At 40.0% G+C, this 17,194-nt stretch overlaps 1 protein-coding gene across 1 annotated transcript; it reads left to right on the top strand.

The window, feature by feature from the left end:
- Positions 1-1,021: 1,021 nt before the first annotated feature.
- On the top strand, positions 1,022-14,513 carry LOC139715017 (lysosome-associated membrane glycoprotein 1-like). The gene is made up of 7 exons (XM_071626651.1): positions 1,022-1,301; positions 3,193-3,418; positions 5,025-5,195; positions 9,505-9,698; positions 10,451-10,661; positions 12,493-12,660; positions 13,864-14,513. Exons 1-7 carry the CDS (start codon positions 1,113-1,115, stop codon positions 14,007-14,009), a joined length of 1,305 nt encoding a protein of 434 aa, XP_071482752.1. The 5' UTR covers positions 1,022-1,112; the 3' UTR covers positions 14,010-14,513.
- The last annotated feature ends 2,681 nt before the right edge of the window (positions 14,514-17,194 follow it).

The following is a 17,194-nucleotide window of genomic DNA, read 5'->3' on the forward strand; positions in this document are numbered from 1 at the left end:
TTTTGGCATTTGTCACTAATAGAATGTTTCTATTGTATGTATACCACGTTTAAAGGCATAATTTACCATTTTCAGATGCAACAAAAACCAGCATTAGTGCTTGAAATAGTTCAGAAATATGAGTCAGGGATAGAAACAACCAATGTAAAAATTTGCATCAGTCAAGTCTATGTTAACTTCCGGTATCATTTGATATACAAAATGTGAACAATAGTTATAATAAAAATGTTGCCAGATTAAACCGTCTACAGTTATGGTTTATTGAGAAAAGAAATAATATCTCCTTATATTTTATGCTTTATTGCAAAATTTTTATGTGGTAGGATGTTTTGGGATAAAACTCACCACATATGCATAAAATGTGATATCTTAAACATTTTTATAAATTACTCAGACTCCCAGAGATAAACAGGACCTTTGAGCTTAAAAAATATGCCTTCACACTATCTTGCTGCAGAGTATCAAAATCCTGGTTTTGTTGAGCTCACCGAAGGGGTAAGTCAGTGGACTGGAATAGACCCTTGACTTCAGAACAACTTTTCTCCAGGCAGCATTCTTTCATGTTAATTTATCCAGTCATTACCGGGAGTTGCTGCCATATAACTCTACTTTCAAAGGCTCAGTTAAAACGGGGCTTTAAGACTTGTTTCTCTACGCTGAATAAGTTTGACACCAGTTTTCTGCCGTAAAATATGCTGAGAGTAGTTTCTGGCAAGAGTTTTAACCTCTCGTTTGTTTTTATCAGCAGGCCCAATGCTGCTTGTTTGGGCAATATCCACACCTGTATCACTTCGTAGCTCACTCGATGAAGCTCATCCATAGGGCATGCATGTTCCAGAAAACAAAACAAAACAAAACAATGCAAAAGAAAACAAAAGACCTTTCCGTACTTATCCTATTTTTCAGTGACCCATTGTTTGTATACAAAAATGTTTGTTCTTTTGCCTATTAAACCTACTAGTGCTGATCAATGTGCTTACCAAGTATCTTGTTTTTGTTTTCTTTTGTTTTCCTCGCTGTTAGGGTTGCAATTGGCGTTTGGTCAATTTGAGAGTAATGGCACCGGCACGACGGTTGGAACAGTGCCCACAGAGATCGTGACTGGGTCTGTGATGACCACGGCTTTGAACGAGCCGACGACGACGGCAGCTCCACAAACCACTGCCATGAAGACGACGATGGAGCCGAGGACGAAGTTTGTTGTCAACGACTCCAATGGTGACGCTTGTATTATGGAGGAGATGAAGGCGTCTTTCGAGATCCATTACAACATGACAAATGGCGAAGGAAAAGTGGTGCAGGTAAGGTTTAGACCCACAGTAGACGAGGGTTGGACTGGTGATGAAGCAGTTTGGACTGCTTGTGAAGAGGTTTGGAATGATTGTGAAGAGGTTTGGAATGATTGTATTGAAGTTTGGACCACTAAAAGTGGGGTTTTAATCAGTAGGAGGGTATGTTTGGTTGGATGGAACAGAAGTTTAGAAAGATAAAAAGACCAGTGAAAGAAACCCATGGGAGGTTTGAACCAAGGTCAAGATGTTTGGACTGATTTAGAAAGTTTGGACAAGTGGTAAGGGGTTTGACTAGTAGTAGAGAGGTGTGGATCAGTAGAAAAGAGGTTTGGACCAGGAGCAGAGAAGATTGGACCAGTAGTAGAAAGGTTTGGACCAGCAGTAGAGAGGTTTGGGCCAGAAGTAGAGGAGTTTGCACCAATAGTGTAGAGGTTTGCACCAGTTGTAGAAAGATTTGGACCAGCAATACAGAGGTTTGGACCAGTAGTATAGAGTTTTGGACCAGGAGTAGAGAGATGTGGACCAGTAGTGTAGAGAGGTTTGCACCAGTTGTAGAAAGATCTGGACCAGCAATACAGAGGTTTGGACCAGCAGTAGAGAGGTTTGGGCCAAAAGTAGAGGGGTTTGCACCAGTAGTGTAGAGAGGTTTGCACCAGTTGTAGAAAGATTTGGACCAGCAATACAGAGGCTTGGACCAGTAGTATAGAGGTTTAGACCAGAAGTATAGAGTTTTGGACCAGAAGTAGAGGTGTTTGGACCAATAGCAGAGAGATTTGGACCAGGAGCAAAGAAGTTTGGACCAGGTGTACGGAGGTTTTGACCGGTTGTAGACAGGTTTTAACCAGAAGTAGAGCGGTTTGGATGAGTAGAATAAAGGTTTGGACCAGTAATAGAGATATTTTGGCTGATTGTAAAGAGGATTGGACCAAGGATAGAGAGATTTGGACTAGTAGTGTAGAGGTTTGTATCAGTTGTAGAAAGGTTTTGGATCAGCAAAAGAGAGGTTTGGACCAGTAGCATAGAGTTTTGGACCAGAAGAAGAAATTTATGAACCAATAGCAGAGAAATTTTGACCAGTATTGAAAAGGTGTGGGCCAGAAGAAGAAATGTATGAAGCAATAGCAGAGAAATTTGGACCAGTATTAAAAAGGTTTGGACCAGAAGTAGAAATGTATGAACTAATAGCAGAGAAATTTGGACCAGTATTAAAAAGGTTTGGACCAACAGTAGAGAGGTTTGGACCAGTAGCATAGAGGTTTTTTGCCAGAAGTAGAGAAGTTTGGACAAGATACAGAGAGGTTACAGACCAGTAATACAGCGGTTTGGACCAGTAGTTGATAGGTTTCTAAGACCAATATAGTATAGAGAGAGGCTTGGATCTAAAGTAGAGAGGTAACTGATGATAGAAAGTTTGGACCAATACCACAGAGGTTTGGACCTGTAGTACAGAGATTGTGTTTGCTAATAGAGTTGCAGTTGACTGCATAGCACTAATAAAGATGATTCAACATGGCTCCTTTTCATGTAGACTGATGTGGTCTCTGATTTACCATTCGGCGATAGAAGCTGTAGGGCATTTGCTATAAACTTACAATTTTTCATTGTGCAATAATTCTCACACCTTTTTGCGCTAATTTTGCCTAGCACGAATTCTAAAACCTGCGAAAATATCTTCACAATTTTCTCTGCACATTCTGAATAGGTTTGGCAATCGTGAAGTGCGAATTCAAGGACCCACAATTATGTTTTTGAGCTGATGAGCATGAAAAGTTAATCTTGCAAAAATATACTTAGACAATTACAGTACAGTACCAGAACGTGTTGTATGTTCTTCATATTTTGGTTTTGCATGTTCATTTTAATGACTCAATTTGACTGTCATTTTTTTGTTTCCTTCAAGGGCAAAGTAAACTTTGAGTTGCCCCAGAATGCTGAGACGGACGACAAAAATAGCTCCTGTGCAGGCCAGGGAATGGCACCTAAGATGACACTGCTGTTTGGCAACCCTGCCGACGGCAACTACTTTGTGCAAGAATTCACCACGTCAGCCAACAACTCTGCCCTGACATACGTCTCACTGGCGCTGAGACACACTCAAACAATATTCCCAAACAGCACGCAAGCAGGTGGGTTAAATGCAATTTTGCAAAAATTTCGGATATTACAGTACTGTAAAACATGATATATTCGCGGCATGAAATTTTCGCTAATTAAGCCAATGGCTTTTTTTGCGGCATGAAATTTTTGCAAATTGCCACTGGCATTCAGTGCATATAGTGTAGACAAGAACTTTTGCGTGCATTTTAATTTCGTGAATCTAGACACTCGCAAAATTCGCGAAATTAAAATGCACGCAAACATTCCTCGTTTAACAGTATTTACGTGCATTCATTGCTGATTATTGAAGTTGATATGTCTTAGGTGTGGCTGAAAGCACATATAAAAGTTGCAGAGCTCCACTTGTAGGCTCTGTCTATAGTCAAGGCATTTTTCCCCCTCGTGTTTTCTATTCGTTTCATTTGTTTGTCAGTCCACTGGGTTGTATGAGGGCCACAGCATACATTTCACACTTTGCTCTGCATGTGCTTATGTGTGTGTGTACATTTATTTTTTAATGCATATACACCAACTTAAGGCATGTACAAACAGACAACGATTTAACGGGTCGAGGGAATTCTGCTAGCTCACTGGTTGAGCTGTAGATTATTTCTTACAGGGAGCATGTTTGATATAAGTTGATAGAAACAGTATACACGTTATCGTCCATACTTTTGCAATTGTAACAAAGAGTTTGCGCACTAAGCAAGCGTAAGCCTACACACACTTGTCACGAGATGGCTGGCTGTGCATACCATAATAACAAGTAACCCTTGTTCGCATACATTGCAAGCATTTACATACTTTTAGCAAGACATGGCTAGTCCTGCATCATTATACAAATGACGCACAGGTCTGAGCGTCAATCAGAATTGTGTGCATAAAGTAACTATGGAACTATAAGTAACTATGGAATGCTTAACCCATGAGGTGAAGCCGAGTGGGTCTAGGCTAAATTCCATAGTTTCTGCATGCACACTATTCTGATTGACACACGAAAAGACATGTGCATCAGCTTTGTTGTGGAATGGGTAATTTTCTCGCCAAAATTTAAATTTTTAATCGTGTTACCCTATGGTAAATGTAGTGGATGCATTTCCTTTTGGCTTGCCATAGATAAGAGCCCGAAAAATCATGCATCCAGTATATTAATACTGGATGCATGATATTTAACCAATAGGTGTCTCATACTGAGTGTGCGAACCTTTGCTACAAGTACACGATAACCTGTTTACCACTGTGACTCAGCGTGTGGCCAGTAAAAAATCAACATATAGCTCTCGATCAATGAGATTGTGAGATTCTCTTTACCTATTTTCTATTAAGTACTGATGCATAGTTTTATTTGTGGTAATTCCAAAGAAAATCCTCCAGTAGCTCTGCAAAGCGATTAAAACTATGTATTTTTGGCAAAGCAAAAAATTGCAACCATTGTATAAAACAAATTATGTTCATGTCTCTTCGCGTGCCAGATGGAATAGTGTGCATTCGGTAATTATGGAATATAAACTAAACCCACTCAGCTTTGCCTTGTGGGTTTAGCATTCCAATGTTATCCTGTGCACACAATTCAGACTGATGCACTCAGACCTGCGCTTCATATACATGCATGTTGTCTCTTTTCTACACATATAGGTGAACTGGTGCAGTATTCTGGCAAACTTTCCAACTCAACTTTCGAAGTGAACAACGGCAATGCCTACGTCTGCCGAGCGGACCAGACCTTCCCGCTGTCCAATGCCAATGCCACCTTCTCAGACGTCAGGGTACAGACAGCTGGGATCGTTAACGACACCTTCGGCAACGGTGAGAAATGCGGCGGTTTGTCCGTTAACGAAAGACGAGCCATAGATAGATAGATGGAAGCAAGATTTCTAAGCGGATGAGGGTTCAGTACTTCTCTTGGGGATTTTCTTGATCATTTTAAAACGCAAAAATTCTTTTCGCTGAAATTTCATGATTTTTTTTTCTGTCACATCATGCACACATTTTGGGACCCTATTCGCGAAAAATCAGGGGTACGCTTACAGAGATCTAGCACATTTTTGTGACCAAAGTTACCGAAAATGGCAGTTTCTAATGGCTTTTATGTGTACAATGTATGAAATTTTAAATACAAGAAGTGTAAGACGGATGTTTTCCCCTTGTTTTTCTCAGATAACATCCCTTTTGGTTATCATCAACTATTCTAGATGAAAAGAAACAATGAAAAATGAAAATGAAAATGCAAAGGAAGTGCAGAACATATTATAAACAGGAATGCATAAATTGACAACAGTGAAATTTATTTTTGATACCACAATTTAAAAATAGCCTGGGCTATTAAGAGGTTAACATGTTTGTGGATTGACACCCACACTGGAATTCTTTCTCTGGTGATTGGTAGAGATGTCTGGAGACTAATTGTTAGTGATAAGAGATTATCTAATCCCCCCTAATCCCTGTTATATCACTATTCCCTCATGGTAGACTGAGGCACGTGGCTGCACCAGAGTGGGCTTTAAAATACTAACTTTACAACTAGGTGAAGCATAGCGTCACTCGGGTGACAATACCTCGTATCTTAAATTTTAGTGAAAATAACTTTTTTGGATTAACCGTAATCAGGCTGGGCTTTTTAGCTCACCTGAGCCAAAGGCTCAAGTGAGCTATTGCGATCGCCCTTCGTCCGGCGTCCGTCGTGCGTCGTGCGTCGTGCGTCGTCCGTCGTCCGTCGTGCGTCGTGCGTAAACTTTTTACATTTTCATCTTCTTCTTGAAAACCCCATGACCGATTTTCATCAAACTTGGCAGGTAGCATCCCTAGGGGGTTAGGAACTCAATTTGTTAAAATGGGCACCATGCCCCACCCAGGGGGCCCCCAGGGGGGCCCAAACCCCCCAAAATTAAGGAATCTGTAAAAATCTTCTTCTCTAGAACCAGAAGTGATAGAGCGAAGTTAATACTATGAGTTAGTACATTGATGACTGTAGTTTCAAGTTTGTTCATGGCAGAATCAGGGGTGCCCCCCTTGGGACCCAGGGGAGGGGGGTGGGGAAGGGTTCTAATGGGGCCTAAATTGTACATTTTCATCTTCTTCTTGAGAACTCCATGACCCATTTTCACCAAACTTGGCAGGTAGCATCCCTAGGGGGTTAGGAACTCCATTTATTAAAATGGGCACCATGACCCACCCAGGGGGCCCCCAGGGGGCCCAAACCCCCCAAAATTAAGGAATCCGCAAAAACCTTCTTCTCTAGAACCAGAAGTGATAGAGCTAGGTTAATAATATGAGTTAGCACATTGATGACTGTAGTTTCAAGTTTGTTCATGGCAGAATCAGGGGTGCCCCCCTTGGGACCCAGGGGGGGGGGGGGGGTGGGGGTGAGGAGGGGTCCTAATGGGGCCTAAATTGTACATTCTTATCTTCTTCTTGAGAACCCCATGACCCATTTTCACCAAACTTGGCAGGTAGCATTCCTAGGGGGTTAGGATCTCAATTTGTTAAAATGGGCACCATGCCCCGCCCAGGGGGCCCCCAGGGGGCCCAAACCCCCCAAATGAAGGAATCTTTAAAAATCTTCTCTAGAATCAGAAGTTATAGAGCTGAGATAATACTATGAGTGAGTACATTAATGACTGTAGTTTCAAGTTTGTTCATAGGAGATCCAGGGGTGCCCCTCTTTGGGGTAGGGGGAGGGGGGTGGTTGGAAGGGTCCAAATGGGGGCCTGAATTGTACATTTTCATCTTCTTCCTGAAAACCTCATGATGGATTTTTGTCAAACTTGGCAGGTAGCATCCCTAGGTGGTCAGGATCTCAATTTATCAAACTGGGCACCATGCCCCACCCAGAGGGCCCCAGGGGGCCCCAATTCCCCCAAATTAAGGAATCTTGAAAAAATTGGGCCCTTATTGTACATTTTCATCTTCCACTTGAGAATGCCTCGTCAAATTTTGGTAGAGCTGTGAATAATTTAGATTAGTGACTGCGTGAAAGGTGAACTTGCGATACTCAGGTGAGCGCTAGACCCGCGGGTCTCTTGTTTGGCTATGCTATATTGGGGGGGGGGCTATGGTACGCGCGATCACGCCGAAAATCGGCACACGCGACGCCCGCGACGTATTCTATCAAAATGTATGGTTGCTTTCTCCGAAAAATGTTTGTTATATTTTATATTAATTATTGTAATTTATGCATAAAATCAGTTTTTGGCTCTAAATCACTTACTAATGCTCCAATTAAGCTAATTTCTTTTTTAAAATGTTTCTTGTATCATTCTTCTGAGACATAGGATAAAAAAAAATCTGTATCGAAATTGATTTCTTATGTATTTTATTGTTTTTTGAATTTCTTATGTATTTCTTTGTTTTTTGACCTTTTGTTTTTGTTTTTTTTTTGGCCAAAATTTGTCACAGACATTTTTCAAAGCATTATTATGCTAAAATGAATTAATTTCAGCCATTCTAAGTGAAGATATGAATTTTTATGTGAATTAATTGAAAAAACACAATTTTCATTGGATTTGTACACAAAATCACGTTTTGGAGCAATTTTGGGGTTGACAAATTTTTTTTGAACGGGCGTCGCGTCAAAACGGTACGCGCGGGCGCAACAATTTGGGTCTCAAAAGTTGCGCGATACTTGAAAGAAAAAAGTCATGAAACATCGCAGCGGGAGCTTATCGCGTTGCGAAGATATTGCGCGAAACGTCGAGGGGGGGGGCGGATTCCCCCCCCAGCCTGATTAGGGTTAATGGTCAGATAATCAGTTAAATGATGTCTTGTCCAAATCCTAACTGTCTTAAATGAAGCCACCACAGCATGTCAAAGAAAAGGCTCTCCCATTTGATGCAGTGCTTTGACTGCTATGTTTTTTTTTGCTCTTCTGAACATTTGACATTTTGTAGTTACCAGGTTTTGTTGACCTAGCCACAATAGATTACTGTAAAAGTGGTTTCTTTTGCGGTGGTTTTAATAATTTCGCGCTTTGAGTTTGAACCGCGAATTTAAACATCACTCAAAAATGTTTTGAACTCGCCACTTGTTACAACGCTGTTGCGCACTTATGCACACACAAAGATTGAGTGCACTAGTATTGATGGTCAACTCACACAGTAATACCGTGCAATGTAGGTACAAGCATGTTATAAAGTACTCGAGAGACTGGATTTTAGAAAAGCCTGCATTTAATTTTAATTCCTATTAAATGAATAAAAGAATAATTGGATTATAGTTTGGGTTTTCATGTGCAAAATAAAACAGTTTTTGCTGACCGCAAATCTAAACACACGCGAAAAAGTCAGCACCGATGGAAATCACGAAAGTATCTGTACGCGAAAGAAACCACTTTAACAGTAATGAATGCTGATAAAAAAACTTGACAAGTAATAACTTACGGGTAGCACAACAATTGCTCTGGTCTTATTTTCTCCAAGGACTTAGGGTTAGGGTTGTGATAGGGTTTTAGGTTTAGTTTGATGTGAGGATTGAGGTTAAAGGGGATGGCTAGTAACTGATCAGTGGGAATCATTGGGAATGCTGGGGGTGATTGTTCCAATCCTAGTAGGATTCATTTAAGAGTACATTATATATCTATTGTTGTGTGAAAATTGTTTGCTTTAGAATGGTCTCATATTCAAGTAATAGGCAGTTTAATGTTAACAATTGCCCCGTCACTGTACGGGCATGCTAACCTGGAAACAGTAAACTGCACATTACTTGAATCTCAGACCATTCTGAAGCAAATAATTTTCACACAACAAAAGATATATTATGTACTCTTAAATGAATCCCAGAAGGATTGGAACAATCACCCCCAGCATTCCCACTGATTCCCACTGATCAGTTACTAGCCATCCCCTTTAAGGTTATGTTTGTGGGTAGGTTTTTTTGTTTGGCTTAGCGTGCAGATATAGCGTGGAGCAATTGTCACAGGAACAAATGTCATGGATCCTAACTTAAGTCAGGTGCCTTCGTACTAAAAGAGTAAAGTTATCTGTGTCATCCAAAGAAAGGCACTTATTATGATAAGAGTAAATGCTGGGTGCCTGCCATTCATCTGTGCTCTCTGTTTCCAGTCTCGTTGCTGACTCACTCAGTTTCATGCCCTGTGTGTGTGTCTCTCATCATCGTGCAGGTGAGGAATGCGCCCAGGACAGCACGACCACATCAGCAATGACTACCGAAATTGCCACAACAAAACCAGTCACGTCGACGCCCCTTCCCCCCGCACATTTCTGGGAAGTGAAAGGCGATGACGGCAAGGTGTGCATGATGTTCAACATGTCAGTGGAGTTCAAAATCACCTACAACACCACCAAGAACAAAGAGGTGAGAATTTCTTCTTCTCTTCCACCTCCTCCTCCTCCTTCTTCTTCTTCAGATCTCTTTTCAGACTGTGTGAAGGGGCAGTTGCCACTATGAATAGTGGAAACTTTCGTACGATCATGTATAGACCTATTATTTTATTTATTGGTGCTGAACCATGTTCAGTGAAAATCACATACTTATTTAAAATTTGAAAATGAGAGTACTCTGGCATAATTCAATATGTCTTGAAAATAGTCACTTTATTTTTACCTTTTTTTTTTCCTTTTGAACATTCTTATTGATCAGATAATTGACATGTCCATCAAAATCCACTCTTACATGTATTTCCCAGAGTGCACAATTGCCATATAATTCAGCCAGTAACTTGTGTTCCAGTTCGAGATTTGCAAAGATTTACAGAATGTTTCAGTTTGTCATGTGTGTGGCACAGCTCAGTGTTTCAAAAAGACTTTTGAAGTGATCCAATGTAAGCACATATGGTTCTTTGTGGATGTGTCTTTGTAATATACCTTTGTAAGCATTATCTGCGCTGTGCATTTTCCATTGTTCATATGCATGTATGGTATGTACGCAATCATGTAAAGAGTGCTACGCAATCATGTAAAGAGTGCAAGTGTCTTGTCCATGTCTGTGGGCTTGTATCTTACAGTATAGCTTTTCGCTTGGTGGTCACTGATTTTACATCATTCTAATTCCTAACAAGAGATATGTTGGTCAAATTTCCTACCTCCCCCCACCTTTTTCTATCGTAGAACACAACTACCATCCCTCTCCCGGGCGATGCTAACCCCTCGAGTTCAGTGTGCAGTAACACCAGTGCATCATTCGTGCTGACGTTCTTCGATGATAAATGGAAGATGAAGATGGACTTCATGTACTACAATGACACGAAGAAGTACAACAACACTGGACTCTCGCTCTACTTCGTTTATGATGACAACTTTCAGGATGCCAAGAAAAAAGGTTGGCCTTGTGTCTGTGTTTGCATGTGTGTATGTGTATGTGTATGTGTATGTGTATGTGTATGTGTATGTAGGGCTCCACACTAACTTTTATTTTTGGTGGCCCAAAGGCAAACATCCGACCTTTTTTGGTGGCCCGATCAGGCCATCAAATTCTTCATTTCTGAAATTTTGGTGGCCCGACTTGTGTTTTTGGTGGCCCCGGGCCACCGGGCCACCGGGCCACCGTTAGTGTCGAGCCCTGGTGTATGTGTATGTGTATGTGTATGTGTATGTGTATGTGTATGTGTATGTGTATGTGTATGTGTATGTGTATGTGTATGTGTATGTGTATGTGTATGTGTATGTGTATGTGTATGTGTATGTGTATGTGTATGTGTATGTGTATGTGTATGTGTATGTGTATGTGTATGTGTATGTGAATGTGTATGTGTATGTGTATGTGTATTCATGTGTGTGTATGTGTACGTGTACATGAACGTGTACGTGTACAATTAGTGAACTAAATTTGTGTAATATTTTTGATGGTTTTTAATTTCAATTTTAGTCAATTTATTGGAATAAATGTGAATAACTTCTTTCTTTTTGTCAGAAACAAATGTTGGAATTAGCCCATTTATCCTATCCACAGTCGATGCATCCTCCAAGAATGTGTGTGAGTGAGTGTGTGTGCTTTTTGTGCGAGCAATGCCTGTGATGGCGCCAATGGAAAATATGATTAACTCGTCAGCCCCTGAACCGTACATGATGGCACACAGAGAAGAAACCGAGTAATCCGAGATGTGTGTGTGTGTGTGTGTGTGTGTGTGTGCATTTGCATGTGCTTGTGTAAGGTGCCGTGTGGGACTTGATTCGCTAATTCCTAGGTCATTATCGTCCTTGATTAACACTTCTCTTCAAGTTTGTCTTCTCTTCAAGTCTGTCTCCATGATTGATGCTATGAATTTGTCTAAACCAATGCAAAATTGTGTCACATTTACTGTTTTCTCCAAGAGATAGTGATAGATTTTGCACGAGACATCCAGGGGCTAAAAGCTTAAAATGTTATCTTGTCAAAAATATCAGTGGTAATAGCCAATTTGTGTTGTAGTGTCTTTGTTAAATATGTAAGCCGTCAGATGTCACCAGAATTGTGTAAAGATGGTGCTTTGGTCTGTTAGATCTTGTGGAAAATCTCTGTCATAACTAATTGTACGTTTAGAATTACACAAACGATGGTATCAATCTTGAATGTGGATAACAAGTGATGATTTGGTATTCTTTGAATCTTCAACTCATGTTGAGGATGCCCTATAAGAGAAGAAGGTCATGAAGGATCAATGTAAGAATGAGTTATATCTTTTACTCATACATTTGTGGAGTTGAGAGTTTTGTAGCGACAATGGCTCTATGTAACTGGCGAACTTATTTTGCTAAATACCTTGTGGAGACACATGTTTGACAAGTGGCTGTCTCAACTCACTCAGTTGTGTGACTATAATACTTTTTGCTCATCCTACCTTCAGACCAACCGCTGGTGGTGGTGCCCCCAGTTGTTTGTGTTCCAAAATCGTACAAAAAAAAAGGAAGAAGAAAAAAGAGCAAGCAAAGAGGTTGCTCAGAAATCAACATATACCACCTATGCTGTTTCCCCCTGTAGCTAGTGCCCGTTTGTGTGATAGACTGATATTTGATGAAGAGTACAACATATCACATGCTCTACAAAAAGCAGTAGTGAGTCTGAACTGGAAAGTGTTGCGCCTTCTATGAATAGGACTATACTAGAAGTTGTTGGGTTTAACAATTGATTTTGCTGTGTAACAGTCTATGTACATTTTACCGCTTCCTCCCAGGCCAAAATATGACTGTCACTTTCAAGGATACCCACATAGAAGCGGAAAAGAACACGTCGTACCAGTGCATCGCCGAGCAGACGTACACCGCTAGTCCCGTGGAGTTCGTCTTCTCCGAAGCGAAGATGCAGCCATTTGCCGAGTACTCCGACGGGAAGATGGGATCACGTAAGTAGGGGTGGGGCTTCGAAGGAGTATCTTGCTATCTGTTTCTGATTAATCCAACAAGTGCAAAGGGGGGGGGGGTTGCTGAAGAAGTGATCATTTTGTCTTTGGTAAATTGGCAACTCTTAATTTTGCTGCTTGTTTTGTATTGGAGAAGAGATTGGCTGACTGCTTAGAGTCCTATCAGTCTGCTCAAAAAAAAAACAAAACAAAAAGAAATTTACAAGCAATTGCCAACACAAAAGACAAGCAGGAACTGTGTAAAGCTTGTATTGTGTTGCCAATTTGAGAATCAGTTGTGGCAACTGTGAGATTTTTGAAAATTCTGCACAGAAAGAAACAATTTTATATGATCAACAGAGGGATAAGATGAAACAAGTGTTTCTTACTCTGCCCTATGAAACACTAATCATGAATAGTGCATTTTATATAAAGATTCAGCACCAAATCATAGTGTGTATTCCTCTTTGGTACAAGGATGATGTTACCACCATATGAAAGAGACACACGGCAGAGAAAACAACTGCCACGATTGTTAGACAGATCCACTGTAATATATTCCAAAAGAGTTAATCTTGATTGTAAGTTCATTCGTTCTTAAAGACCCAGCATGGGAAAGCATGGGTGGTCTGGGCCCCGTTTCATAAAACTTAGTGACAAGTTGTGATAGTTGTTACATGCTATTGAAATCCTTGCATCTGATGATTGGCTGAGAGCAAATTTGTCATAGAAATGTGGCAGTTGTCACTGATAACAAGTTTTATGAAATGGGGTCCGGATTGAATTGATGTTCATTCGATGGCCACTAGGGTGCATTCAAAAACCATGAAAGGGTCTGTCATTCACGTAGCAGCGAATACCGTATGTTCATCAAAGCGTACATTCATTGGTGACAGTCGACTCCAGTTGAGATACTTTGACCTTGCGTGGACTTGTAGAGAAATCTGTGACAAAACATTACGCAGTCCATTACTAGGATTCTTAAATATATCTGAGCTGGGTCAGCCTTGCCAATCCATGGTACTCCATGTTACCGAGTCTTTGACTTTAGGAAAGACATTTTGGTTTAGCACGCCTGTTTGTTCTTGGGTTTTGCCGCGTACTGGCAGGAAAAAACAGTCCAAGAAAGATTCTTTATTGGAGATCCAATCCCTGTATCTTCTTAATTGTCATTTGTTCATTTCCTTGTTCATTGTAATTTTGCAGCATCACCATGTCCGGCAGACACAAAGTTCAACAACATCGTCCCGATTGCAGTCGGTTGCGCCCTAGCTGGCCTGGTCATCATTGTCCTCATCGCGTACCTGATTGGCCGGCAGAGGAGTTCAAAAACTGGCTACGAATCGGTCTAGCCCACAATCTCGTATTTTTAAGCGAAAATAGAAAGAAGTAGGGACGAAAATGATTATCTTCGAAGACCATCAAGACTTCTGGGAAAGCTTTGCTGTCGACTTGGCATGTGACAATAGTCACGCACTTGTGCGCCAGGATGAGCAATCTCTTTGTTGCTTTCCATATTACTCTGATTTCCCCCCTTCCCCCCAAAAAAAACAAAACAAAACAAAACAAAGGATGGTGGTGGGTTTTTGACTTACTGTGTTTGTGTCTCAGCATGTTCGCACTGTCTTCTGTCATTGGGCAAACTTGTTTGTGTCAGAAATTAACTTTGAGGCAAGGGTTTAATCACAGAAATTAAATTTGTGGCAAGGATTTAATCATCACATAATACAAGAATAAATCAGAGGTGCTATTCAATCACTGCTTGACTAAGCGGTAAGATAAGATGAGGAAAGATCAAGGAAAAAATATCTTAATTCTTTCCAGTTTGAATGCATAACTCTAACTCTGCATTGACCCCTCCCCCCCCCCCCCCCCCCAAAAAAAAAAATATATATATACATGTAAATAAAAAGAAAAATTCTTAAAAATCAACGGCTTCTAAACATTGGTTGTTTAAGAACAAGACATTTCAAACTGTCTCCCACGATTTTTCAACTGGATTCCATCTGATACTATAAATCGTAGTACATTACTGTAAAACACAATATTTTCGTATTATTGCAGCCGAGTTCTTTTATGGGAAAAGCCAAGATTTCCTCCTTTTTTTAGGTTATTATGTAACCATGTCAGTTGTACAAAGAAGTCTTGATGGTTTTCAAAGGATGGAAATACTAGTCAGAGTTTGTAAACGCTCAGAAGTTGCCTTGAACGTAATTTTTTTTTCTTTCTTTGTTTCTGTTCAATTGATGACTTGCGTGGGTGTTTGAAATATATAGAGCAATACGTTCAGAGGGTGTACAATCGCAGGATACTCGAGCAAAGTGCTCGAATCACTTTTGGGTGGAGGATGTGTATGTGACTTTATTGTGTGTATGCTGTTTTCTGTCATATTGAACACTCTATATCTCACAGTTAAGTTTTGTGGTGTGCAAAAATGAAATTCATATTCAACTTAATGCACTAATCTGATAGTTGTAAGAAAGAGAAAAAAAAAGTACACAGTAGGTTAGAAATTTTGGATGTGATGTTGGTTTTGATATGCCATTCCGTAGCACAATAAGAGCGGTGAAATCATTGTAATTATATTCAAATATGTAGTTCAAATATATAGCAATGTGATCAGCTGTGCTTTTGAAGCTGTTTACTTTTTTCATATCAGATGACACTGGAGTACTACAAATTTTTGATTACCGTAGATTTTTTTCTTGCAAAGTTTTGTGTTGAACAATACCTCCCACCTCTCTTTAACTGTAGTTTGCTAGAAAAAAGAAGAAGAAGAAAAAAAAGAGAATCACCTAAATGCTAATTAGCAGGGGTAGCACACACATTTACTTATAAATGTAACAGAAGATCTATACAGGTTATGGCAACTTCAGAGAGGTGGAATTTTTTTCAATTTGGCAGAAAGAAAGAAAGAAAACAGAAATCATGATATGATATGATATGATATGTTCTTATGTTTGAGTTAAGACCACTGTGTGTGTAATTAGTGTTCTGGAAGAAAGAGAGATTTGAATCTGAAATGTTCTATATGCAACTTAAGTATCATGCATTGCAGAATCGTGGGAAGGGGCTAATATATCACAAGATTACACAGTTAGCTAGTGAGCGTATGTTAGAACTACCTACACAGAAATGGATTTTTGTAGGACTGTGATTTGAGGGTGATTAAAAAAAAAATGATTGTCAGATTGTCAACAAGTTGCTCTTTTAGACCATGATGCCTCAAGTTCAGCTGCTCATATTTTGTGATGTTTTGTGAATACATAGTCAGACCATTTCTTGGAGTTATTTGTCTTTATCTGGTGGTGTTGCAAATTACATTTGTACATTGAGACTTCAGAGGTGATCTAACATGTATTGTGTTAACGTGAATCAACGGGGGGGGGGGGGGGGGGGGGGGGGGGGGGGAAAGGGTGTTGGGTGACTGGCAGTCTGACATTAACACACGCTACTGCATCTTGGCATGTGGAAAACTTGTAAAATGTGAACGCGCCATGCCAGGTCTTTTGTAGCCAGACCCTGCACCTCGGCCCCCAGTAAGCAACTCCTCGTTACGCAGAATGTTATGCTTTGTTGAACAAACCACTGCATTGTAACGTTCAATAAAGAAAGATCGATTAGGCCAGTACGGGGGAGGGTAAGTAGCAATTCTGTGTAGCACGGAATGTATGCAATGAAATAACGCAAATACACGTATCTATGTCTCATAAAACCAAGTTCAAAGCAAAAAAAAAAGTGATAATAAGTATGTTCTCATTATCAGATGCGCAATCTTGTGATCACATGTTGTCACAATAGTGTGATTCTCTTGTTCTTGAAGTTTTGTGTAAATTTTCAAGTGAGCATTACCCTACATGGTGTGTTTTTGGATCACTTTTGGTTATTGTTTTGTGTGTTCACAACATTTATGTGTAATATCGTGAAACTGATGAGACAATGTGTAATTTTTCTCCCTTTTTTGTCGTTGCCTGTAGTCAAAATATTGTATTTGGTTCTCATGTTTACAAAATCACATAAATGTGATCACCTAGTGATAACATCTTACTGATGTGTTCATTGCGGGAAATATGAAAATGATTTCGCGAAGAACAGAACATTAGCAATTGTAGGAATCCATAAGATGTGGGATGATTCTACAAGCTGACTCCTGATATGAGAGTTATAGGCCCGAATTCACACAAAGGTGGTTTAAATTTAGACCATGGTTTGTGCAAATTTCTTCTGCGTAAATACACATTATAGATTTTGTACGCCAGACAGACGTCTAACAACAATAACGCGATACGCGCAAGTCAAAGTTACGCTTATTTCACGCTCTATTTTAGACCATGGTCTAAATTTAAACTGCCTTCGTGGAATTGGGCTATAGAGTTTAATTTTACAAGATGTAAGGTTTTACTGCGTAGATGTAGTTGTCCATCTTTCTTTTTGTGAAAAAGAAAAAAAGGAAGAAAAAAGATTGTTCATGATGTAAACTACTGAAACATGAATATTTTCCTTGCATAGGTGTACCCGCTTTTGAAGAAATACTCGT

This window comes from Diadema antillarum, unplaced genomic scaffold (assembly GCF_040938485.1).
Source record: "Diadema antillarum isolate AM-2024a unplaced genomic scaffold, OU_Dant_1.0 seq00002634_RagTag, whole genome shotgun sequence".
Taxonomy (NCBI): domain Eukaryota; kingdom Metazoa; phylum Echinodermata; class Echinoidea; order Diadematoida; family Diadematidae; genus Diadema; species Diadema antillarum.

Coding starts and splice junctions, on each gene's coding strand:
- LOC139715017 (XM_071626651.1), top strand. CDS start 1,113: ATGACCACGGCTTTGAACGAGCCGACGACGACGGCAGCTCCACAAACC. Junction 9,699..10,450: donor ACACCACCAAGAACAAAGAG/GTGAGAATTTCT, acceptor TTTCTATCGTAG/AACACAACTACCATCCCTCT. Junction 12,661..13,863: donor CGACGGGAAGATGGGATCAC/GTAAGTAGGGGT, acceptor GTAATTTTGCAG/CATCACCATGTCCGGCAGAC.